A 24,568-nucleotide genomic window follows, 5' to 3' on the forward strand; every position below is an offset into this window, starting at 1 on the left:
AAACCAAGGATCTTCCAACCATGATGGAGGTGAGATTTTTTTTTTTTTTTTTTTTTTTTTTTTTTTTTTGCAGTTGGCCCCACAGAGGAAGGCAGCCTGGGGGAGGTGGGAAGCATGGGGAGATAATTCTCACTATCCTCCCAGATAGGGCTTGATGGTGCTGTGTGGCTTCAGGAGGTCACCAGACCAGATCTGTCTGGTCTCCGGACCCTCTGAAGCCACACCTGGGAGGGTTCAGTGAGGACACAGCGTCAGCAGGTCCTGTCGTGAGCAGCCGCTGAGGCAGCAGTAGTGTGCGGGATTGGTGGCAGCTGCTCGCCGGTGGTGGTGATGGAGAGAAGCCTGGGGCAGGGCCTGTGGAACGAGAACCAGCATGGGGTCCCCATCGGACACCTGCCCATGGAGATGTCGTCCTTCCAGCCACTGCAACAGCTCACCTGGGGACAGAGCAGAATTCAGCATGGACAGGGGACCCTAGGGGAGCCCTCCCCGAGATATGCATAGACCTGCACACTCACGTCCTGCTGAGTGACCCACCAAACACTCATCCTGGGCACAAATAGAAAGTGAGCACCTATTAAATGCCTACTATATGCTGCACTGAGCACAGATGTGTGCATCCAGTGTGTGCACTCTCAACCCACACCCACACTCAGGCCCCCAGCTGTGCACATTCCCACAAGCCAGCTATCACACAGACGTACAGACACTTCACAAAGCCAAAGACAGCAGGGGTGACATGTGACATATACATGTGCCCATGTGTGCAGGCAGTGGGCTCACGTGGACATGCACACACACAGGCACATACCCTCACAGCCCTTCCCAGTCCTCCCCCATGTGTGTCCCTGCACATCCGTCTGCATCTGTATCACGGAGATGCAGACATATAGGCCACACATGTGTGACACACGGGCATACCACCCCCCTCCCAGTTCATACTCTCTGCACCAGGGCCTGGTGTAGGGTGAGAAGAGCGCACACTGGCCTCAACGCACAATTTAAGGGGGCGCCAGGGCACTCAACAATGAAGATCCATTACATTTTATTTATTTTATTTTATTTTAAATTTTTTAATTTATTTATGATAGAGAGAGAGAAGCAGAGACACAGGCAGAGAGAGAAGCAGGCTCCATGCACTGGGAGCCCGACGTGGGACTCGATCCCGAGTCTCCAGGATCGCGCCCTGGGCCAAAGGCAGGCGCCAAACCGCTGCGCCACCCAGGGATCCCCGATCCATTACATTTTAATGCAATGTTTCTAAAAATCAAAAGTAATGCAAAAATTCACGAAGATCAAAGTACTGAAATTGTAAATAAGACGGGATCTGCCCCGTGCACTCGCTCGTCACGCACAGATTCCGGCCTGGCAGGGGACGCATCCTTCGCGAACTTGCGCACAGCAGCGTCCGGGCAAGCGGACCGGGACTAGCGGACCGCGGCACGCGTGCAAACCCGCACATTCCCACAAGCCAGCTATCCACCTGCCTGCCCCGACGCCCCGACGCCCACCCGCCTGCCCCGACGCCCACCAGCGCCCCGTGCACCTGCCCCGCCGAGAAACCCCGGGGCTCGGTTCGCGCCCGCCCGCACTCACGGTCGCCGCCAGCCACCCGCCGCCCGTCCTCGGAGGACCAGCGCGGGCCCCCGCACACCCGCACCAGCGCCCGCACGAAGTGGTGGCCACACAGCTTCTCCCGCGCTCCCGGAGCGGGCGCAGAGCCCAGCGCCAGCACCGCACCCAGCAGCACCAGTGCCCAGGCGAGCGGGCAGCGGCCCATGGTGGCAGGAGGCCGGCCCCAGCGGGCACCCTTCTTATAGGCGTCCAGCCCGCCCCAGCTGAGGACCTTGGATGGGGACGGAACGTTCTGCCCACAGCTCAAGGAGAAGGTCAAGGGCGGGGTGAGTGCAAGTGTAGTGTAAACCCAGCAGTTGGGTTTTCTCTTTCTCTCTCTCTTTTTTTTTTTCTTTTTTTTTAAATAAGTAATCTCTAAGCCCCACGTGGGGCTCGAACTCACAGCCCACAAACCCGAGATCCTGAGTTGCATGCTTCACCCACTGAGCTAGGCTTTTTTTGTAGTGTCTGATTTAAGCTCTAAGTGCCCAGGCATCCCCTTCAATGATGGCTGTTTGGAATAAGCCTATTTGCCAGCAACACCACTGGATAGAGCCAGGCCGCCTCCCCACACTGAAGGCTCTCTTGTTTGAGGGGTTTTGGTCGGTTTTGATAACTGGCCTTTGGGGCCACTTGTTTTTTTTTTCCCCCTTCTGGCACTTAACATTCCCACTCCTATGTTTTAGGTTTATCAATAAACAATGAGTCCTGGGAGACCCAGGCTCCCATTGTGAACCCCAGTAAAAGCAGAGCCCCAGCCAGTGAACAGGTGGCTCTCTCTGTTCCCCACCTCCTCACTGTGTGGCCCTGGGGTGCTGTACAATTCCCAGGTCTTGTAAAGAATAAGCCTTTACTTTTTTCAGTTTCCTGATGGTTGTTGCTGAAGGGTGTCCTACAGTCAGCACCACAGAGGCCAGTCCAAGCACACACTGGATATTGACAGGCTGGGATGTAACCAGTACAACCTCCCACCCCTGCCAATTCCTATGTTTAAGCCCTACTTCCCATCGTGAGGGTGTCTGTGGATGTGGGGGCTTTGGAAGATCATCAGGTAGTGGAGGTGGGGGGCTCGCACTGGGATTGGTGCTCTAAGAAGGGGTGTGAGAGAATGTGCCCCCATATCCCGTCCCTCTCCATGTGAGGACCCGGCCAGAAGACAGCCAGCTGCAAGCCAGGAGGTATCCTCAGCAGACCCCGACTGGCTGGCACCCTGACTTCCAGCCTCCAGGGCTGTGAGAAGTGAGTGTCAGTGTTGAAGCCACCAGGGCTTTGGTTCAAGCAGCCTGACCGTGCCGAGCCAGTGCCTGATGTGACCGCAGGGAGGAGTCCCCAGCAGCTGTAGAGGGAAGAGAGTTGTGTGCCCTCAGCTCAAAACATTAAATTCCTGCTCTATGACTTTTTTTTTCTTTTAAGATTTTATTTATTCGTGAGAGACATAGAGAGAGGCAGAGACATAGGCAGAGGAAGAAGCAGGCCTCTGCAGGGAGTCCGATGCAGGACTCGATCCCAGGACCCCGGGATCAAGGCCTAAGCTGAAGGCAGATACTCAACCACTGAGCCACCAGGTGCCCCCAGCTCTAGGTGCCCCCATTCTAGACTTAAATCTACCAATAAAGAGTAAGCTGGGGAAACTGTAGGCCCCCCGTCCTAGTCCCCAATAAAAGCAGAGCCCCAAGCCAGAATTGGTCTCTGTTTCTATGCATGACCTCACTGTGTAGCCCTAGGTCCGGTCCGCTGTGTGACTCTGAGGTCTTGTGAGTAATAAACCTTTACTTTTTCAGTTTCCTGATGGGTGGTGCTAAAGGGGATCTAGCAATCATAATAAGAACCACAAAGATGGTTTTAACCTCAACACTGTTTATTAATAGCTGAGAGCGCCACAAAACAGTGAAGGTCTCTCTCTGCCTGGGCCAGGGCCCTGGGTGTGCCTCCCCTAGGGGGAGCACTGGCTGAGGAATCTTTTTAAAAACAACTATTTTAGAGAGGTGAACTAGATAAATAGAATAATTTTGCGGGGTGGTGGTCGGGCATCCAGCCAACTGAGAGCAGGGACAATCAGAAGATTGTTGTCCTTATTCCTGTATAAGTAAGGAAACTGAGGCTGGGGTGGTGGTGGTCACCACACTTGTCCATGGTCACAGCAGGCTGGGGCTGTTGGCTGGCTCTGTCTCTCCCACATCGATCTCTTTGGGTGGGGCAGGGACTGGAGGGCCCAGAATGAAGTTGGCTGCGTTTGCTCATTATGACCTCGGTTTACTGAGGAGGGAAACGAGCAGAGGGAAGGCAGGATACTCCATCCAAGGCAAGGGAGGGCCTGAGCTGAAAACCCTGTCTTGCTTGAGCCCAGACCAGCCCCCTCCTGCTTTTCACCAAAGCAGGTGGCTTTCTCTGGGCTAAGAGGGTAGGCCAGAGAGACAGAGAGAGAGAGAGAGAGAGACAGAGAGAGAGAGACAGAGAGGACTGCCTCCTCCTCCACTGTGTCTTTCTGTTACTCCTCATATCTGTCCCGCAGTCCTAAGGGAGACTTGCTTGTTCCCCACTAGTGTTGGACCCCTCCCCACAGCCTCCCAACCCAACCTTGCCCTTGGCCTCCCCCCAGAGCAGCCTGTTCCTTCCACCCAACCAGAGCCTGTAATCAGTTCCCAGAGCCAAGGCCAGCAGCTGGAGCTGGGGGGAGGGCTTTTGTCCCCCAGCCCATGCCCCACCCTGCTGTCTCTCCTCCCCCAGCCAGCCCTGAGGCTTCCATTGTGGCCCCCAGGGGGTCTCCATCCCCCCCCCCCAACACCAGCCCTAACCACATTCCTCCCCAGCTCACAGCGGGGGGCGGGGGGGGGCACAAATTCCCCATCACCCAAATCCAGCAACATACCATTCTTTGCACAGAACTTTATTCATTCAACAAACATTCTGTGCCCTTTCCAGCCCAGCCTCCAGGGAGCCTCCAGGTCAGAAGAGGTGGATCTAGACAGACACCCCAGCCCTAGGGTTGGAGGGAAGTACAATGGCTGGTGAAGAGTGGCATAAGCATTACAAGGAAGCCTACAGGGAGGTGATAGCTGGGGTTTTGAATGATAAATAAAAGTTTTCCAAGGGGTGAAAGTGGCAGAAAAGCCTGCAGGCAGGCGAGGAGTGGGGGGGGGGGGGGGTGCTTAACCTATGCTAGATGCCTTCTCACAAACTCCAGAAGCTGACTGTATACAGCAAGGCACCAACACCATTTATCTGCCCATTGTACAGGGGATAGAACTGAGACCCCGTAGGGGAGGCAACTTGCCCACCATCCCACAGCAAATAAGACGCAGAACCATGGGTTCCAACACCTGGGTTCTTAACCTCTGTACTCTGAGCCTTCTCACTCTCACCTCACTGTTCCCTCTGCCAAGAAGGCCTTTCCTTCCCGCAACTGCTGAAAAGCTCCTGTAAGTCTCCAGTGTCATCAATCATGTGACCCTCTGGTCCAGACAGAGGGGCAAACTGAAGCCCCGGGACGATCTGGTACAGTTAGGGTAGACCAGGACCCCAGCGTCTCCTGGACCCTCACATGATCCCAAAAAGTCATACAGGCTCCCCCAGAAAGTCAATTTCCAGCCGGGGCAAGCTGCTCTTTTCTGTGGCTTCTTCCAGCAAAAGAGGGATGGGGAGGGCAGAAGCCTGAGAGCATATATTTAAAGCTATGCAACGTCTTCACTGAGACAGGAAGCTCAGGGCCAACCCTAAGAGGATAGGAAGATGGGAGGGACTTAAATTTGTTTCCTCAATTCTGGGGGCAATGCATTCATCTTGAAAATCTACACGTTCCTAAGGCTACAGGACTCTTGTTGCCTCACAAGCCAGGGATGGCTCCCCAAATGCAATGTCAGCTGCCCCACGGTGGGGGGGGGGGGGGGAGTCTGTAGAGCAGGAAGCCCAGAGAGGAGCAACTTCCTGCCCAAGGTCACATAGCCAGTCCACAGAGACCAGAACCCAGGGGTATGTGCGCAGGAGATATAAAAATGAAGTGAGTGGGTTTCTCCTTCCAGACAAGCAGAGAATGCTGAGTCTCACACTATGCTACCCCCCGGCCTCCACTCCAGAGTGCATCCAGCTGGGGGCCCAGGGCACTGAATGTTGGCCGGTCGTTCGGGCTGGGGGCCCAGCACAGCTTCATGAGCTCGTGAACCTGAGGGGGCAGGAGGAGACAACAGGATCACATGTGAGCATAACTCCTAGTCACAGCTTTATTTGTTTTTATTTTTTAAAGATTTTATTTATTTATTCATGAGAGACACACACACACAGAGACAGAAACATAGGCAGAGGGAGAAGCAGGCTCCCTGCAAGGAGTCTGATGTGGGACTCGATCCCAGATCTTGGGTTCATGTCCTGAGCTGAAGGCAGATGCTCTACCACTGAGCTTCCCAGACGTCCCCTAGTCACAGCTTTAAAATATAAATTAGACTCCATCCCCTCCTCTGCTCCAAAGCCTGCCATAGCTCCCTACATGTCTTAGAACAAAATCTCATCCCCTCCCTTACCTCCTTCCATCACCTCCTCTCTTGTTCCCTGCAGCCACATCTGCCCCAATCTCATTATTTAAATGCATCAAAATGGGGATGCATGGGTGGCTCAGGGGTTTAGCGCCTGCCTTCGGCCCAGGGCATGGTCCCAGAGTTCCAGGATCGAATCCCAGATCGGGCTTCCTGCATGGAGCCTGCTTCTCCCTCTGCCTGTGTCTCTGCCTCTCTCTCTCTGTCCCTCATGAATAAATAAATAAGTAAAAATCTTTAAAAAAAATAAACGCATCAAACTCATTCCCACCTCAGGGCCTTTGCACATTTTCTGTCCACCACTGAAAATGCCCTCTCCCACCTTTCCCCAGGGGTGGGCTCCTCTTCCTCCTTCAGGATCACCCCCTCTCAGAGGCCCTCCCTGACCACCACCACACCGCCTCATCTGCCCCTGTTCAACTCTTTCCAAACACTGATAAACACCAGAATGCTCTTGTTAGCCTCTGCTGATTACTAGGAGAACAGGGTAGTATCTGTTCTGTCCCCTGCTGGGTCCCCAGCACCCAGCACAGAGCCTGGCACACAGCACTCAATAAACATCTGTGACCTGGGCAGATAAATTTATTTATTTTTAAAGATTTTATTTATTTATTTATTTATTTATTTAATTTATTTATTTATTTGAAAGGGAGCCTGTGCATTGGGGGGAGGAGCATGAGGGAGAAGAGGGAGGGAGAAAGAATCTCAAGCAAACTCCTCACCCAGCGGAGAGCCCAACGTGGGCCTTGATCTCACGACCCTGAGATCATGACCAGAACGGAAACCAAGAGTCAGTCACTTAAATGACTGAGCCACCGGGGCGTCCTTGGGCATTTCACTTTATGAATGACCAACCTCATGTCAGACACTTCCACAAAAGTTGTTACGATAAACCGTAAGAGTCGTTAACATTTATGGAGTGTTGACAGTGTGCTGGACTCTAAGCTGAGCGTTGGGGAAAGGTGGTAACTTGTCTGATCTTCCCCCACACCATAAAGCATTGTTATTCCCATTTTGGAGATGGGTAAACTGAGGATCTGAAAGAGTTTGCGAGAACAGCAAAGTAGAAGCCAGAATCTTCTTTGGCGTCATGCCCCAGGCCATGCTCTCAATCAAAAGCCATCAGTGGTGGCTGGGGAGACCCAAGGGGCCAGCTGGCTCACCCAGAAAAAATCCAGAGTGGGAAACTGAGGCAAGACCTCCAGTGCTCACCTCACCAGGGCAGGCAGGAGGCGCGGGCAGCCTCTGGCCCTCAGCCAGCAGCTCCAGCAGGCGGCAGAGGGCCGGGACATCTCGCTCACATCCCATCATCCTCAGGAACTCCTGGGGTCAGGAGAGAGCACCCTCAGTGGGGGGGAGAAGCCATCCGTGAAGGAGGGAGAAGGGGCTGCTAGTGATTGGGGAGGGGCAGGGGGCAGCCCTAGGGAAGGGCAGGAGAGAACCACCCGTGGTGGGGAGAGGAGCCATCCCTAAGCGGGGGGCAGGGGTCATCTGTGATGGAGGGGGACTGGGCTGCCTTGTGGTGGGAGTCGGCCTTAGTGAAGAGAGGTCCTCCCCACTATGGAGGGCCTATATGATGCTGGGAACAGGTAACACTGAGGAAAGAGGCACTCGGGTACAAACAGGCCAGGGATTGGCCCGGAAGGGGTTGGGGAGAGGAGGGTCCTGGGGATGCAGGGGTGCCGACTCACGGCTGAGGGGCTGCAACTCTTGTTGCCATAGGTGAAAAGCTCGTACAGGACAACCCCGAAGCTCCAGACGTCCGACTGGCGCGAGAAGATGTTGTCAGAGAGGGACTCTGGGGCGTACCTGTAGGGGACAAGGAATTCTTGGGATGCGAGAGGACGGGAAAGGGGACAGCCTTGGGCTGGGGGAGCCGGTCAGTTGTAGGTGGGGGCTGTAAGAAGGTCGGTCCCAGCTCCGGGATCAGGGTTTCCCTGCCGGTGGGATGGGGTATTCGCCAACCTTAGGAGGGCCTGGGCGGGGTCAGGGCGGGGCCGGGGGCTAGGGGGCGGAGCCATAATCGGGGGGCGGGGCAGGGGACCAATGAGAGGGGCGGGGCCGGGGCCCTGGGGGTGGGGCCAGCTCCGAGGGGCGGGGCAGGGTGGGACCAGGCTGTGGGGAAGGACCGTACGCGGATAGGAAGGCGGGGCTGGGGCGGGGCTAGGGCTGTGAGAGGGGCGGGGCCGTGGGCCTGGAGGCGGGGCCAGCTCCGAGGGGCGGGGCAGGGTGGGACCAAGCTGTGGGGAAGGACCGTACGCGGATAGGAAGGCGGGGCTGGGGCGGGGCTAGGGCTGTGAGAGGGCGGGGCCGGGGGCCTGGAGGCGGGGCCAGCTCCGAGGGGCGGGGCAGGGTGGGACCAAGCTGTGGGGAAGGACCGTACGCTGGTAGGTGACGGAAGAGGGGCTTAGGGCCCTGGGAGAGGCGGGGCCGAGGCGGCCCCAGGACACTGAAGGCAGAAGGGTCTGGGTAGAGAGAAGTGGGGGCCTGGGCGGGGTCAGGACGGGGCCGCAGCTGTAGGGGCAGGGGCGGGGCCATCACGCTAGGGGGAGGGGTCAGGACTGAGGGAGGGCGGGGCCATGGCGGGCCAGCCAGGGTGGGCGCGAAGTAGCCGCCAGGGTAGTGGGGAGGGGTCCACACCAGAAGATGGGGCTCTGGCCGGGCTCGCGGACCACGTAGTAGTCTTTGTCGAGGGGCAGCAGCTTGGCGAGGCCAAAGTCGGCGATCTTGACGTGCGTCTCGCTCTCCACCAGGATGTTGCGGGCTGCCAGGTCGCGGTGCACGCAGCGGCGGGAGCCCAGGTACTCCATGCCCTGCAATTGAGCAGGAGGTACAGATTCCAGCATAACCCTCAGGGGCCCCAAGCCTGACCTGGAATCCAACCCAAACCCATTCCAGACCCCAAGTCTAACCCTGCCCTGGACCCAGCCTGCCCTCCAGTCTCGACCTTAGCCCTAACTCAACTGCTCCTCCAACCTGACCAAACTTCAACCCTCAGCCTTCCCCGCGACCCCACGCAGATCCCTGCCCAGACTCGGCCCCCTCAGCCCCCCGGTCCCGGGGCGAGCCCCGCACCTTGCAGATCTGCGAGGCGTAGAGGAGCAGGCGGCCGGCGTCGAGGCGCGCGCGGTGCCGCTGCAGGAAGTCGCGCAGGCAGCCGCTGGGCAGGTACTCCATCACCAGCCGCAGGCTCTGGCGGCCTAGGGGAAGCGAGGGGAGGCTGGAGGAGGCACCGCAGGACCCAACTCTGTCTACTGCCCCTCCTGATTCTTTCCGTTCAGAGTGCCACCCTGGGGCCCTCCCAGCCTCCCAATGCTTTCTGTAAAATGGGAACAGCTATAGTGACACCTATTGCCAATGGCCGTTGAGTAATGTCTACAATATCCATGGATTCATTTAAACCTGATAGTGACCCCATTTTTCAGATGTGGAATTGACTCTCAGAGAGGTTAAATCGCCAGCCCAAGGTCTCCCAGCTACCAAGGGTTTGAGCAGGAATTCGAACCCCAGGTGATCCAAACTTGGATAAACAAGCAAGCCAATAGCCCCTCCTGGTGTTCCCAAACCACTCTAAAATGTTCCTGCAGGAGGACAAGGGTGTGTGATTTGAAGAGCACCCGTTTGGGAAATAGCTCACCTGGGCCATAGCTGACTCCACGGTACTTGACAATGAAGTCACTGTGGAGGGCTTTGAGGATCTGGATCTCTCTCTGGAAGTCCCTCTGCTGGTCTGGCCCGCTGTGCTGCAGCTGCTTCACAGCCACTAGGGCGCCCGTGTTGTCACCCAGTGGGTCATAGCGGCACAGTTCCACACTCCCAAAGTTACCCTGGGGGACAGGAGGACTGGTATACATGTGCACGGGTGCTTCCCTGCCCACCCCACCCCAGCCCAGCCCACCTCACCTTGCCCAGCTGTGAGATGTACTTGAGGTGTCTCTCCTCAAAAATGGTAGGGTCCTGGTATGCATAGAGCTGGGCACCGTTCCACAGCCCATCGCGGGGTGCCAAGGCACCAGGTGTGGGATCTGAGAGAAGCTCATAATCTGTGGGGCACAGATAGTAAATGACCCTTATTATTGGGCCCTGGGTCCCCCTCCTAAGCTGACTTGCTATGGGACTTCTTTGAACTGCATGCTTACTTTTTCCGAATATTATGACAGGGCCACTGCAAACCTAAGTGTATTTTGTGGGGGGCTGGAAAAAGATGCCAGCTGGGCAAAGGCAAACCCCTTCTGTATGCTGTGCAAACTACACATGGTTTTGGAGACAGAAGGCGTTTTCCAGACTCCACTGCTGTGAAGTGTGACACATGATTGAGCTCAGGCTGACAGGGGAGAAGTCCTGGGTTTCTTTCAGGCCTGGCCCATGGAAACCTAGCATGAGACCCTCCACAGCCTCTCTCTTGTCTGCAGAGGATGCAACAGGGACTGAGGACATGGGATGTGGGGAGCCACAAAGGGAGAGGTGCCTGTTGACCTGGACACCCCCATTGAGTGAAAAGTAAATATCCGTCACATTCAGCCTTGAGCTGAGGGGGTCTGTTTGTTACAGCAGCAGTTGAGGCTCATGCTGATTGCTACAGTCACCAACCACTCCAATCCTGCCAAGCACACAGGGCCGGCTCTGCATGCAAATTTCATTTTCCCCCCTCTGTGCCTAATATAATATGCCAGCCCTGCCTGCCCTGCTGGGCCCAGTGGGCACCTGAAGTGATGAGGCTGTTCAGGTCACGGATGATGGCACGGAAGGAGGGCCTCTGGCCTGGCTCATAGACCATGCACTGTTGGATCAGGACAGCCAGCTCCATCCACTTCGGAGCAGGTAGCTGCTGCCGTTCCTCATAAAACTGGAGCTTCTGAAGTTGAGAAGCGTGGCTGGTCACTCCCGGTACACCTTCAGGAGCCCACCCCCCCCCCCCCCCGCCAGACCAGCCCATTTTCCCCAAGCTGGACCTCAGGCCATTCAACCCTTATACCAAATGGGCATTCAAGAGGCCGGTGCTGGTGTTCTGACCTTGGCTGGATCCAGGGTGCTGATGGGCATCGGGATCCCGCTGAACACTTCCCAGACTGTGGCACCAAAACCCCACTTGTCAGCTTCCAAGCCAAGTGTTCGGGCCTCCTGAAGACACTCAGGGGCCACCCAGGGGATCCTGTCAGTGAGCACTGGGGAGTGGGGCTGGGATCAGGATCTGCTCCTCTGCACCATTAGGCCCCTCCGTCTCCACCCTTCTGTACGTACTCTCCAGGCTTAGCACAGTGGGGCTGACACCAGGATCACTCAGCTTGATGAAGGGCAGGTTCCCATCGGCCCCCTCCCGAGCCAGGAGTACCTTCCGGGCTGAGACATTGCCATGGGGGAGGCCTTTGTCTTCCTGGGTGGTTCAGGCATAAAGAATACCAGGGTTTGATGAATGAATACTCTGGCTGGAAAACTACTACACAGCCTTCAAAGCACACCTGGTGCTGCTCAGACCATACTCCTAGACCACCCTCTAGTCTACCGGCAACCTGTATTGCCTCCTCTTGGTCACCCCCTACGCTGACCTGAGTCCCTCCCCTTCTCAAACCCACCCTAAAGGCAATGGGGTAGCCAGAGGTCCTGAGCCTAGTGCTCAAGGCCCTTTGAGATACTTGCTCACTCTTCTATGACATTCTCTCTTCCACACCCCTACCCTGGTCTCCTGTCAGCTGAACTGCCAGATGCATCCCAGGACATGCAACACGTCTTCTAAGCAGCAGTCCTTTGCCTAGGCTGTGTCCTCAACCTGACAGACCCTTCTTATTTTCTCCTCTTGAAGCTTCTGTTCAACCTTTGAGGCCCAGCTCCCATATTTCCTCTCCTGGAAAGCCTTCCCCATGCCTGACCTCATTGCTCACTACTCCCCTGAAATCCACCAATGACCAGCCGTCCCCTTCTCCTGCACCCTACATCTCTGAGCATGTACATATGCTGTTCCCTCAGTCTAAGATGCCTTCCCCTTGCATTCCTGCCAAACTCTTATCCATACCACAGAGCCCACTCACTCTCAATTTCCCCTCCATTCTGTGCAGTGAAGGAGCACTCACCAGGTAGTTGAGGGCATATGCCAGCTGTTTTATCACCTGTAGCTTCCAGCTGGCTGGCACCAGGTGGCCAGACTTGCGCAGGTATGTGTCCAGCGCTCCCAGGTGTACAAATTCCTGCACCATGATACCTGGTGGCAGCGAGGTGGGGGAGGAGGCAGGGCTGGGAGGCAGGACTACATTTGTCTTGAACAGGCCCTGCTCCACTCCACCCTCAGGGCAGGGGGGGCCTGGTACTCTCAGTTGTGACTGTTCCCTCATCCTTACCTTACTCACTTCTCCTCCCCCTCCTCACCTCTCATATGGGAACTATTGGCCAGAAATCCCTGGAAGGCCCTAAGCTCTCTTCGCATCTCACTTCCAGCCCTTTGCATGTTCTCTCAGGAACATCCCTCCTCCTCCTCTTCTCTAATTCCTACTTATCTTTGCCTTCTCTGCTTAGAACTTGTCTTTGCCTACCCAGGATCGTTGCCTAACCTCCAAGCTGGGCTAGTGGCCTCTGACCACCTGCAGTGCCCTGTGCTGCCCCATCACACATGATCATTTATCACCCTCCCCAGCCTGTCATATTCCACGCTGTGTGTCCAGCTCCTGGCACATCCTGGGCAATGATAAATAGCTGCTGAACTGATCTGGTGGCACTGAACCTTGGAGAGGTAACTTGGCCCTTGCAAAGCTGTAGACAGGCTATACTGTGAGGTGAGGAACCCAGGCTTGTCTGACTTGAGATCATTTTGAGGGACTGGGTATTGGTGGAAGCCTAGAGCTGCTTCCCCAAGAGTGACCAGTGAAGGACACAGGTCCAGGGTGATGGACCCTGGGGGACACAGGGCCCCAGCTAGGGCAGGCTCTGGATCTGTATTGCTAATGCTGCCATAGAGGGTCTCAGTGAGGAAGGGCCGGGGTCGGGGCGAGGGTAGTCTCTCACTGTCTCCAGCCATGCACACGCCATGGAGCAACACGAGATGCTGGTATGACACTTGGCTCATCAAACTCGCTGCTTCCAGAAATGACTGAGGAGAGGAGAAGGGGGAGAAAAGGTCCACGGGTTCCTCCCACTCTAAGATTAAACCAAGCATTCCAAACTTGCTGCTCACAAATCTGCCTCTGGGGACACCTCACCACAAGCCTTTGACCTTGGAGTCCACCACTCATATACACAGGACTCTGAATCATGATTTTCGAATGAAGTCCCCATTGTAACTACTTTGGGTCTCTTACACAGAAAGGGGAGATTTGAGGTTCAAGGAGGGCTCTTCTTAGGATGGCCCAGCCCCTGCTGGTGCTCTAGCATCACTTCCCTCTTCTCCTTGGCTCACTCCTCTCCAGCCCACTGGCCCTCCTTCACTTTTTTTTAAAGTTTTATTTATTTAAGTAATCTCTGCACCCACTGTGGGGCTTGAACTCATAACCCTGAGATCAAGAGGCACATGCTCAGGCACCTGGGTGGCTCAGTGGTTGAGTGTCGCCTTTGGCTTGGGTTGTGATCCCAGGGTCCTGGGATCAAGTCCTGCACCAGGCTCCCCATGGGGAGCCTGCTTCTCCTTCTGCCTATGTCTCTGCTTCTCTCTGTGTTTCTCTCATGAATAAATAAATAAAATCTTAAAAAAAAAAAAAAAAGAATCACATGCTCTTTCAACTGAGCCAGCCAGACGACCCCTCCTCACTGTTCCTTAAACAGGACCTTTGCGCTGGCTGTTTCTTCTGTTTGGTGTACTCTTTCTGTTTGCATCTAAATTCCCTGATTCTTTTGCATGTCATGGTTTGGAAAAACTAGAGCTCAATTTCTGTTGTTTTAAGACCTGTGTGTTTTTAAACTTCTCTAAATCCACAACACTCTCCCCAGCCAGTCCTGACCCCAAAGTCCTGGTCCCCATCACACTCACCTCCATGCAGTTTTTGTGCTTGGCATCCATCACTTTGAGCAACACCTCTGTCTCCCGGGCCTCCCCATCCACGACCTCATGGCGACAACCCCGGTAGATCTTGGTGAAGGACCCATGACCCAGGTTCTCATGCTGGAGGGTGAGGGAGCAACGGGAGAGGCTGGTAAGGGGGTTCCTGGTGGGACCCTGGCCCCCAGTCCTGGCTCCATTTTTCAGATAATGAAACAGAGGCACAAGAAGGCTATGTCACATGCTTGAGGCCATACAGCAGAAATATAAATAGGATGAGATGTAGATCCAGGATTTGGATCCCAACTGAGGTCCCTCCTCTTTTTCCTGAGGCCACTTACCCACTCCAGGCTGTCAGCAGGGATCTTGTGAAATGTCATCTGACTGAGCTGGCATTGGGATTGCGGCTGAACAGGGGATGATGTGGGTAGGCTGCAACCCCTCCGCACCACAATCAGGTTGGACTTTTCTATGGGGAGTGGACGGAGGGAGAAAAACAGAGGTCAGAGGTGGAAGGTCCCCTAAGTTTTGCTCACTCCCTGCCTTAATTTGGGGTCTCCCCGAGAAGCCAAAGGTGTACCCTGAGGTGAGGACTCCAGGGTACACAGTTTATTTGAAGGAGGCTCCAGGAAGCCCCAATGGGGGTGAGTCACCAATAAGCAGGCAACCCTGTGGGTAACCTCAGTCCTGCTAGAGATTCTGGAAGACTCTAAAGAACTCACACCTTGGAGTTGTCTCACCCAAAGAGCTCGTCTGAGAATGAAATTCACCCAGGGACGAGTCAAGAGATGTAGAAAGACTAAGTGCCAGTGACATCTCTCTGATCTGGTTAGCTGCAACTGGATCTCATCGTGCCTGAAGATAGCATCCATTCCACAAGCCAATAAATCACCTTTTCTTCCCTAACCCATCTTGACCTGCAATCTCTGCCACTTGCCACACAAGGCAGGACCCCAGATTGCTTGTTCAGCTCAGCGGAAGGGGCGGGCTCACCTTTGGGTCTGGGGGTGCAGCAGAAGGTGAGGTTCAGTGCAGCTCCGTCCATGTGCAGCCCGCCATCCCAGCAAGCTGTCAAGAGTTCTCGAAGGCTGCTGTGGGGACGGCCAAGCCCAGCCAGGGAGAAGGTTCCCGTGGGGTCACACCGGATTAGGCAGCCCTTGTAATCAGGACCCAAGGGGGTCTGCAAGGAGGAGTGGTCCTTGAGTGGAAGTGGGTAGTACCTTCCCTTCACCCCATGTTCATCGAGCACCATAAGCTCATTCCAATCTCCAAGCCTTTACATATGCTGTTCCCTCCACTGGGAATACTTTTACCCTTCCCTTCCTCAAGGAGCGAATATTAATTCATCTTGCAGGACTCAGCTCAAATGTCATCTCCTTCAGAAAGCCCTCCCTGGCCATCTGGCTCCTAGTGGTGGACTGACCTGGACACAGACAGTGAGAAGGAAGCTGTCAAAATCTTGGGGACTGCGGCGGAGAACGTAAGAGCCAGGAAGTGAGCCTCCAGTCTTGAGCTTGTTGATGGCAAAATCCAGCCTGTGGAGATAGGTGAGAGGAAGAGACAGAGACAGAGAGATAGAGGCAGAGAAACCCAAGCTAGACTTGGGTTCTAATCCTGATCCCTCTGAAGCCTGGGGACCCTTACCAGCTAACATTCCCTGTCTTCTTCCTATTTCTATTTACTTTTAAAAAAGATTTTATTCATTCATTCATGAGAGACACACAGAGAGAGAAAGAGGCAGAGACACAGGCAGAGGGAGAAGCAGGCTCCATGCCGGGAGCCTGACATGGGACGATCCCAGGACTCCAGGATCACGCCCTGACAGGCGCCAAACCGCTGAGCCACCCAGGGATCCTATTTATTTATTTATTTATTTATTTATTTATTTATTATTAAATTTTTATTTATTTATTCATGGCAGAGAGAAAGAGAGGCAGAGGGAGAAGCAGGCTCCACGCAAGGAGCCTGATGTGGGACTTGATCCTGCGACCCTGGGATCATGCCCTGAGCAGAGGACAGATGCTCAACCACTGAGCCACCCAGGCGCTCCTCCTTCCTATTTTTAAAATGAGCCAAAAGTCACGGCTTCTACTAGGGGATTAAAGAAGACGCTGCAGGTGGAACCTCGGTGCCATCATATCCCCAAGACTGGCCCTGCAGCCCTGAGGAATCAGAGAGGGAAGCCGCTGGCCTGGCAGCGGAAAGGAAAGCCTAGTCTCCTCGAGCACCAACCATGTACCAGGCGCTGTTCCAGCACTCGACCCTTGTGCAAGGCCCCTGGAAGGGCGGGACACTGAGGCCCCAGAAGGGGCATGGTCAAGATTCGAACCCAGTTCTGGCCACCGAGGGCAGGCACGGGGCGGTGGGGGGCAGACCCTTACGTGATGGGGCCGTGGCACTGCTCGGCCACCTCCTCCAGCAGCCGCGGCGGCGCAACCTCCTTGCAGAAGAAGTGCCTGGAGTCCGAGGTCAGCCGGAAGTATCCGTCGACGAGCGCTACGAAGGACAATGCGGCAGGCAGCCCCGGGAACTCGGCCTCCTGTGAGGATCCGCGTCAGCGCCGCTGCGGCCCGAAGGCGACGGTCCCAAGTCCCCGCGGTCGGCATAAGGCGGGCGGGGAGAGGAGCCAGCACCCACCAGGATCTGGTTGTCCGTCCTGGTGACGGTGACCAGGCGGTGCTCCCCAGCCGGGCCAGCACGCGGAGCCTGCTTGATGCTGATGTCCACAATTTCTGGAAAGTCGCAGAAGGGCTGGAGGGCCTGGGAATGAGGGGGAGGGCTGAAGCTGGCGGCCCCTTCCCTCCGAGCCCCCAGTCCCTCCTCGAAGCCTGGACCACACCATCCCACGCCATAAGCCCGGTCCCTCTCGGCCTCGCCCCTGCCAACCCCTTCCCCTTCTGTCAATGCAGCCCTTCTCAACACCCCCCCCCCCCCCGGCAGCGCATCCCCTCCCCAGTTCTCCCACCGCACCCCTGCTAAAGAGAGAGAAAGAGCAGAGACACAGGCAAAGGAAGAAGCAGACTCCATGCAGGGAGCCCGACGCGGGACTCGATCCGGGACTCCAGGATCACGCCCTGAGCGGAAGGCAGGGGCCAAACCGCTGAGCCACCCAGGGATCCCCTTTACACACACAGGCCACCTCCATCGGCCGGCAGGTGCCCTCGCTGAGCCCCTCCCTCTCTTAGCTCCACTCCACCTCCAGGCGGGAGCCCCGCCCCCACTCAGCCCGACTCCTCCCCCGACCTTCAGTTGGCCCCGCCCAAGCCCCGCCCGCCCCATTCCCTCTAGGCCCCTCCCGTTACCCCTTCCCGCCCCCGCCTCGCTCAGCCCCGCCCAGCGGCCGCCCACACCTCCTGTCCTCCGGGACTCCAGGCGATGCCGAGGTCACCGGCCACTCGGAGCAGCCCCTGCGCATCCTGACCACCAGCAGCCCCGGGGAAGCTCACGAGGAAGGTCTCGACAGCCCTGGCCGGGTCGAGCCTCTCCAGGTCCATGATGTACTTGGCCATGAGCGAGTGCCGGTCAGCCTGGCAGGCGGTCACGCGGCGCAGGGCTCGGCGCACCGTCCTCCGGATGCGCTTCCGCGTCACGAAGCTCAGGCCCTGGATCAGGTCGCGCAGGTCGGGGGGCAGGCAGACCTTGTAGCTACGAGTGGGGGTAGCGGGTCCTCACTGTGGGGAGGGATCTCCACAGGTATGAACGGGGACACACACACAAACCCGAATTTTAGTTGGGCTGAAGTGTGGCCTCAGTTGGGGGGCACGGAGACAATGACACACATGGGGGAAGGACCTCGGGGTGGGGGCACGGCCATTGGGGTCTACAAGATAGACGGACACACACACAGGCCTTTAGCTGCGGGAGGGAGGCATGGACTAGGGTTGGGTTGGTGGGGTCCTGGGTCACATGGACACACTGCAGGCTTGTAGGTGAGGAGCTTCATGGGAGCCCGGACTCTAGGGATGCCCTGGTGGAGCCACGTTTGCTCACCCCCAGGTAGATGCCGGTAATCACTGGCTGGAAGCCCTCACCTGACAGTCTTCAGCAGCTCCTCCGGCTGCTGAGCCTGCTCGCGGGCCATCCGGGCCAAGTCCAGCACCGCCAGGCTGAGACATTCACCTTGCTCCTTGAGACTGAGGCCCACGGGGAGGCGGCCGCTCACCAGGTCATTTCGGTGCTGGGGGCCGGTCACAACCCTACTGTGAGCTCTGATGTTGCCCTACAGACCCCCCACCCTTGGGCTGATCCCCAGCCCTGAGCTGCCACAGACAGGGTCAGCCAAGGCCACCCAGCTGCGCGCCCTGATGCTGCCCTGTGGATCCCACTCCCTGGCTAAGACCCAGACAGACCCCTACCTGGGCAAAGAGGTGCTCCAGGACTGGCAGGTCAAGGATGGCACTGGCCAAGTCCTTTCGTAGCCCGAATCGGTGGCACTTCTCTAGCCCAAACCAGTTGGGGAAGTAAAAGCTGTTGGGGAAGAGGAGAACCTGGAGTAGGGGTATGGAGGGGTGGAAGACCGTGCCAAGACTTCACAGAACCCAAGTTGTGCCACTGACTTGCTATGTGACCTTGGGTAAGCAACGCACACTCTGACCTCAGTTCTTCACCTGTGATCACATCCTCCCTAGGGCACCCATCGGGAAGTGCAGGGAGATGACAATGTTGTAGGATGGTGGTTGTTTTAAACTCCCCTTGCCCTCAACAAAAGGCATCCCCTCTTGGTAACATTTAGCCCATGCCTGTGGGAGTAGGGGCGATGTGCTTCCTACCGGAGCCTGTAGACCAGGACTTGGGTGCCGGAGTCCTCCACGGAGAAGATGTGGCTCGGGGGGAACCAGCAGGACAGGTCCTCGGTGGCCAGAGCAAAGAGGGAGTGGTACACAGGCAGGATGCCTGAAGGGATGCCTGCATCAGCACCCTCCTAAGTCTCCCCATCTGTCCCTTGCAGGGCTGCCATGGTTATGCAACCCCCATGCAGCCCTACAGGGCTCTTTCTCACCTTTGGATCTCACACTATGACCCACCCCGGCTCACACACACTCCAGGCCTCCCATTGCCCTTAGTAGAGAATCCACACACAACATGCTTCCTGGGGCTCCCTGCCTCTCTCCCTAGAGTGCTCCTTCCACTGTATACTTTACCTCAAGGAGTCACCAACTATTTCCCCTCATGCGCCTCCAAGTCTTTGCACAGCCTTTCCCTCAGCACCTTCCTCCATTTACAAAATCTTATTCATCCCTCAAAGCCCCAGCTCCAGTGCTGACTCCACTTGAATGCTATTCCAGCTCCCAGTCTGGACCTCCCACAGCCCTACCCCCTTCTTTGGCCCAGCCTTCCAGGGACCCACTCACCACTGGCCTTAGCAGCCCAGACACAGAGCTCTTCAGCTGAATGGTCCCCAAAGGAGAAGGATAGGCGCTGTGGGGGTCCAGGGCCCCGAGGGGGCAGCAGCACGTGCAGGGCACCAGCCTCTGAAGACGAGAGGCTGCAGGAACGCTGGGGGATCAGGGGCGTCTCCTCGCTTGGAGGTGCCATAGGTGTAGCCTGTGTGGACACAGAGAGAAGCATCCACTCAGTTCCAGCCAGAGAGACCACAAAGCTTCCAGGGGTGTGGGGGGCAGAGATGCTGCAGGGTGAGGTAATGTTGAAGCTGGTGAAACAGGGAGGAGAGAAGAACAGAGACATACAGAAAGAAAATGAGATAGAGAAAGAGAGAGACAGTGTTGCTGAGTGTGAAAGGTGGGTGAGGAGCCAAAAGTCCCCAGATAAGGGAGATAAGGGTATGCTGGGGAACCTTTTTTTTTTTTTTTTTTTTTTTAGATTTTATCTATTTATTTATGAGAAACAGAGAGAGAGTCAGAGACACAGGCAGAGGGACAAGCAGGCTCCCTGCAGGGAGCCTGATGTGGGACTTGACCCCAGGACCCCAGGATCACAACCTGAGCCAAAGGCAGATGTTCAACTACTGAGCCACCCAGGTGCCCCCCCCCCCCAATTATTTCTTCTTCTTCTTCTTCTTCTTCTTCTTCTTCTTCTTCTTCTTCTTCTTCTTCTTCTTCTTCTTCTTCTTCTTCTTCTTCTTTCTTCTCCTCCTCCTCCTCTTCCTCCTCCTCTTCGTATGGTTAACACACATAATTTGTGCATATTCTTGTCAGTGTCCAGGGCAGACATCTCCAGTCAATTTGCAGCCTCCTCATATTCCTTACTGCAAAGCCCCTGCCCCGGGCAGGCATGAGCAATCAACCACAGATGTGCAGATTTGCCAACCAGGAAGCCAGTGGATGCTGGTTTGTGTATATGGGGGTTTAAGGGGATGGGGTGGCCCATCACTTCCTGCGGGTGTAGGAAACTCAAGCTCTTCTGGGGCTGGAGCTAGAAGCTTTTGCAGCTGATGTAATGTATGCCTTGCAGCGTGCATCAGATGCAGACTGATGACTCGTTCAAGAGGGACCTCTGGGGATCCCTGGGTGGCGCAGTGGTGTGGCGCCTGCCTTTGGCCCAGGGCGTGATCCTGGAGACCCGGGATCGAATCCCATGTTGGGCTCCAGGTGCACGGAGCCTGCTTCTCCCTCTGCCTGTGTCTCTGCCTCTCTCTCTCTCTCTCTCTCTCTCTGTGTGTGTGTGACTATCATAAATAAAAATTAAAAAAAAACAACAACAAGAGGGACCTCTGTGTCTTATCTACCCACCATCACCAACTCTGTCCCCTTTACCACTCCCACTGTTTAGACCCCTGTAGCAAGCAGCCTTCTCTGCAATGGGCCCAGGAGGAAACTGCCCCTCACTCTTTATTCCCAGACTCCTGGCTAGGCAGAGGAAAGGATGGGCTTTGAACCCAGCAGGGAAAGGTGTGTAGTAGATGGACAAGACCCACTTACATTGACTTGAATAAAAAAGATATGACTTCAGCCCAGGGTGTGATCCTTGAAACCTGGGATTGGGTCCCACCTCAGGCTCGTTGCATGGAGCCTGCTTCTCCCTCTGCCTGTGTCTCTGCCTCTCTCTCTCTGTATCTCTCATAAATAAATAAATCTTAAAAAAAAAAGATACAGAGAAAATATTGGGCAAAAAAAAACATGTTCCAGGGGTGCCTGGGTGGTTCACTCAGTTAAGCATCTGCCCTTGACACAGGTCATGATTCCAAGGTCCTGGGATCAAGCCCCGCATTGGGCTCCTGCTTCTCCCTTTCTCTGCCCCTCTGCCCTGCTCATGCTCTCTCTCTCTCTCTCTCTCACTCTCTCTCTCTCTCACACACACACACACACACACTTGCTCATTCTCTCTCAAATAAATAAAAATCTTAAAAAACAAAACAAAACAGGGTAGCCTGGATGGCTCAGCGGTTTGGCGCTGCCTTCAGCCCGGGGCGTGATCCTGGAGTCCTGGGATCCTAACCCAGGTCGGGCTCCCTGCATGGAGCCTGTTTCTCCCTCTGCCTCTCTCTCTCTCTCTCTCTCTCTCTCTCTCTCTGTCTTTCATGAATAAATAAATAAAATCTTAAAAAAAAAAAAAAACAGACAAAAACCATTTTCCAAAATAATAGTAGGAAGTGGGGGAGGGGACAGCATTAATGAGGTTTTAGCACATCCAGCCTATAAGCCTGGAGCTGGGATAGGTGAAGACCCTAGGCTCTGAGTTTCAAATCCTTACCCCACCATATTCAAGCTTTGTGACCCTGGCAGGGCTCCCACTTCTGGGACTCCACTTTATCAGCTGTAAAATGAGCTGCCCCACCTGCCTCGGTTTGCTGAGCTGAGCCCAAGGTGTCAACATTTTTAATCCTCACTAACTGGGGTAGCCCAGGTGGCTCAGTGGTTTAATGATGTCTTCAGCCCGGAGTATGATCCTGGAGACCGAGGATCGAGTCCCACATCGGGCTTCCTGCATGGAGCCTGCTTCTCCCTCTGCCTGTGTCTCTGCCTGTGTCTCTGCCTCTCTCTCGCTCTCTCTGAATTAATAAATAAATAAATCTTTAAAAAAAAATATCCTCACTAACTGGCACAATCCTTGGCAACATGCCTAGCAAGCCCTTGACAAATGTCAGCTGAACAGGAAAGTCCCTTGACACAGTGGTTTGGTGGTTCCTATGAGGGGAGGGAGGGTATGAGGGAAAGAGGAAATTTCCCCTGGGGGCACCCCAATTTACCAGACCAGGAATTGGAACATTCCCAGTCCTAGGAGCTGTGGGGCCCCTGTCACTCCCCACAGAGGTGATCACCGTCCTATTTCTAATAGTCAACTTAACCATGGTCTTTGCACTTTGATGTAAATGGAATCACACTGTGTGTGGTTTTTTGTTTAAAATAAAGATATGTATATTATTTTAAATATTGAAGGTTAAAAAAAGAAAAAGCCAGAGGGGGTGTTTGGGACACAGAAAAAATGTCCGTTTCAACACCCAAAGTCCCATCCCCTACCGTTGGTTGGTCACTCTATGTTCTGGCCTGGGTCCTGGGAAGGTGGAGGCTGGGAACTGTGTCCCCAGGGATCAGGAGCTCCAGGCCCAAAACACAGAATCATTCAGGCCCAGGGAGCTGGGGATTTCAGGTCTCATTTCATGCAGAAAAAGCCGAGGCCCGGATCGAAGGGCACTTTGTTGGAAGCCACAGGGCCAACCCTCCCAGCTCTTGTCTGTCTGTCTGGCAGCTTTCCTCCGAGGCCTTGCCTTTGTCCCCAGCCACCGCCATTCACACAGTCCCCCACCCCCACCCCAGAGCCATGTGGCCCCGCCAGCTCTTACCTGGCAGCTGGGACCCCTGGGCCAAGGACAGGAGGGCAGAGCCAGGAGGCGAGAGGCGGCAGGAGGAAAGTCCCAGTCGGCTCCTTCCTGTGTGGGCCCCTTGGCTTCCTGAGCTGCTGTCACTTACCGAAAGTCATGGCCCAAGTGGGGGGATGGGGACTAGGAGGCGAGAGGGCCCAGCCGCGTGGGAAAGGCAGAAAGTTCCAGAAGCCTCCACAGCAGTGGCCCTCTTCGGACAGGGTGCTGGAAAACCTGGACCTAAGGGGAGGAGTGACAGCACAGAGAAGGGCCCCGGTCAAAAGGGGTTTTCAGTAGGCTTCAGACTCACTCATGGGTGGCCCTGGCAATGTCCCAGCTCCTTGGGCCTCAGTTTACCTATCTGTGGCATGTCTGGGTTGGGCATCTAGCAGAACTAATTCTCCAACCCAGAGAAGGAAACTGGGCTGAATCTACCCACGAAGGAGGCAGGAAAGTTGCCCCAGACAAAGGTCAAATTTTTCTTCAGGGTGTTCTCCCATGAGACCCTAGGAGGAATAACAGGCCCCTCTTGTGCACCATGCCCTCTGCCTAGAAACAGTGCACACCAGGCAGACCAGGCCTGCCTTCAGGCTTCAGGCTCACCTCACCTTCTGGTCTGTCAGGAAGACAATCACTAATTATGGATAACAAAGAAAAGCAGGGTGATGGGACAGGCACAGGCTGGGGCTCAGGGGTGGGTGTGTGTGTGGCAGTGGGGAGATCTCTGTGCAGAGGTCATGATTAATTGAGCTGTGATCTGAAGCAGGACAAGGAAAGAACTCTCCTAGTGGAGGGCACCGCAAGTGCAAAGGCCCTGAGGCAGAGTGACATGAGCAGTTTGAGCAGAGACGAGGTGGAAATGGCAGGAAGAGGTAAGAAGCCAGAGTGGAGGGGCAAGGGTCAGGTCTGACTGACCATTTAACACCCCTGACTTTGTCATGAGTGGAGGAGGCAGGAGGCTTGGGCACCATCCTGGTGAGACCTGACCCAGGGTCCTTAGCCCAGAAAGTAGAGTTTGGGGGATAGATTTTAGAGGGCTCTCTTACCTCTCTAATATCATCACATGTCCTGGCATGAAAATGACTTTGGTACATATGCATTTTGTCAACCTTAGTTCAATCACCTACAGACACTTATCGGGCACCTCCTGTGTGTAGAACTTTGGGAAATACATCAGGAGACAGAGCAGACCCAGTCTCGGCCTGGTGGAGCTGACAGTCTAGTGGGGGAGATGATATTGAACTAATACTGAGGCCTGGCTGCCTCAGTTGGAAGAGCATGTGACTCTGGATCTCCAGGTCGTGAGTTCGAGTCCCATGCTGGGTATAGAAATCACTTAAAAAAATAAACTTAAAAAAAAAAAAAACCATCCAGGGTGCCTGGGTGGTTCACACCCTTAAGTGTCTCTGCCTTTGGCTCAGGTCATGATCCTAGAATTCTGGGATCGAGCCCCACATCAGGCTGCCTTGCTCAGTGGGGACTCAGGTTCTCCCTCTGCTCCTCACCTGGCTAGTGCTCACTCTCTCTTGCTCTCTCTCTCTCCCAAATAAATAAATAAAATCTTAAAAAACAAACAAACCCAATAATTAATTGTTTTAGTGGCCCTCGGGGCCAGGCTGCTAGAGTCTTCCTGGAGGAAATGACTGATTATACTGAAATCCAAGGACAAGTAAGATTAGCCAAAGAGTGATCTGGAGGTGTGAAGTGTTC

The 24,568-nt window shown here is 55.2% G+C and overlaps 2 protein-coding genes across 2 annotated transcripts; both read right to left on the reverse strand.

The window, feature by feature from the left end:
• Positions 1-234: 234 nt before the first annotated feature.
• Positions 235-1,780, reverse strand: INSL3 (insulin like 3). The gene is made up of 2 exons (XM_041761139.1): positions 1,597-1,780; positions 235-437 (listed from the first exon to the last, which is right to left on the reverse strand). Exons 1-2 carry the CDS (start codon positions 1,778-1,780, stop codon positions 235-237), a joined length of 387 nt encoding a protein of 128 aa, XP_041617073.1.
• Positions 1,781-4,501: 2,721 nt separating this feature from the next.
• On the reverse strand, positions 4,502-23,128 carry JAK3 (Janus kinase 3). The gene is made up of 24 exons (XM_041760346.1): positions 22,841-23,128; positions 19,452-19,644; positions 18,870-18,993; positions 18,456-18,567; positions 18,132-18,277; positions 17,451-17,745; positions 16,738-16,860; positions 16,482-16,639; positions 15,524-15,635; positions 15,094-15,280; positions 14,442-14,569; positions 14,092-14,223; positions 13,134-13,218; positions 12,209-12,336; positions 11,382-11,514; positions 11,154-11,305; positions 10,845-10,995; positions 10,044-10,183; positions 9,778-9,967; positions 9,216-9,340; positions 8,781-8,953; positions 7,832-7,949; positions 7,353-7,463; positions 4,502-5,773 (listed from the first exon to the last, which is right to left on the reverse strand). Exons 2-24 carry the CDS (start codon positions 19,633-19,635, stop codon positions 5,660-5,662), a joined length of 3,321 nt encoding a protein of 1,106 aa, XP_041616280.1. The 5' UTR covers positions 19,636-19,644; positions 22,841-23,128; the 3' UTR covers positions 4,502-5,659.
• Positions 23,129-24,568: the final 1,440 nt, after the last annotated feature.

This window comes from Vulpes lagopus, chromosome 7 (assembly GCF_018345385.1).
Source record: "Vulpes lagopus strain Blue_001 chromosome 7, ASM1834538v1, whole genome shotgun sequence".
Lineage (NCBI taxonomy): Eukaryota > Metazoa > Chordata > Mammalia > Carnivora > Canidae > Vulpes > Vulpes lagopus.

Excerpts from the sequence above, each read along its gene's own strand:
- INSL3 (XM_041761139.1), bottom strand. The coding sequence starts at position 1,780 with ATGGGCCGCTGCCCGCTCGCCTGGGCACTGGTGCTGCTGGGTGCGGTG. Across the intron at positions 438-1,596 it reads GCGGGTGGCTGGCGGCGACC|GTGAGCTGTTGCAGTGGCTG; the intron begins GTGAGTGCGGGC and ends CTCTGTCCCCAG.
- JAK3 (XM_041760346.1), bottom strand. The coding sequence starts at position 19,635 with ATGGCACCTCCAAGCGAGGAGACGCCCCTGATCCCCCAGCGTTCCTGC. Across the intron at positions 17,746-18,131 it reads GAGCTGCTGAAGACTGTCAG|CTACAAGGTCTGCCTGCCCC; the intron begins GTGAGGGCTTCC and ends CCCCACTCGTAG. Across the intron at positions 15,281-15,523 it reads TTCTCACTGTCTGTGTCCAG|ACCCCCTTGGGTCCTGATTA; the intron begins GTCAGTCCACCA and ends TCCTCCTTGCAG.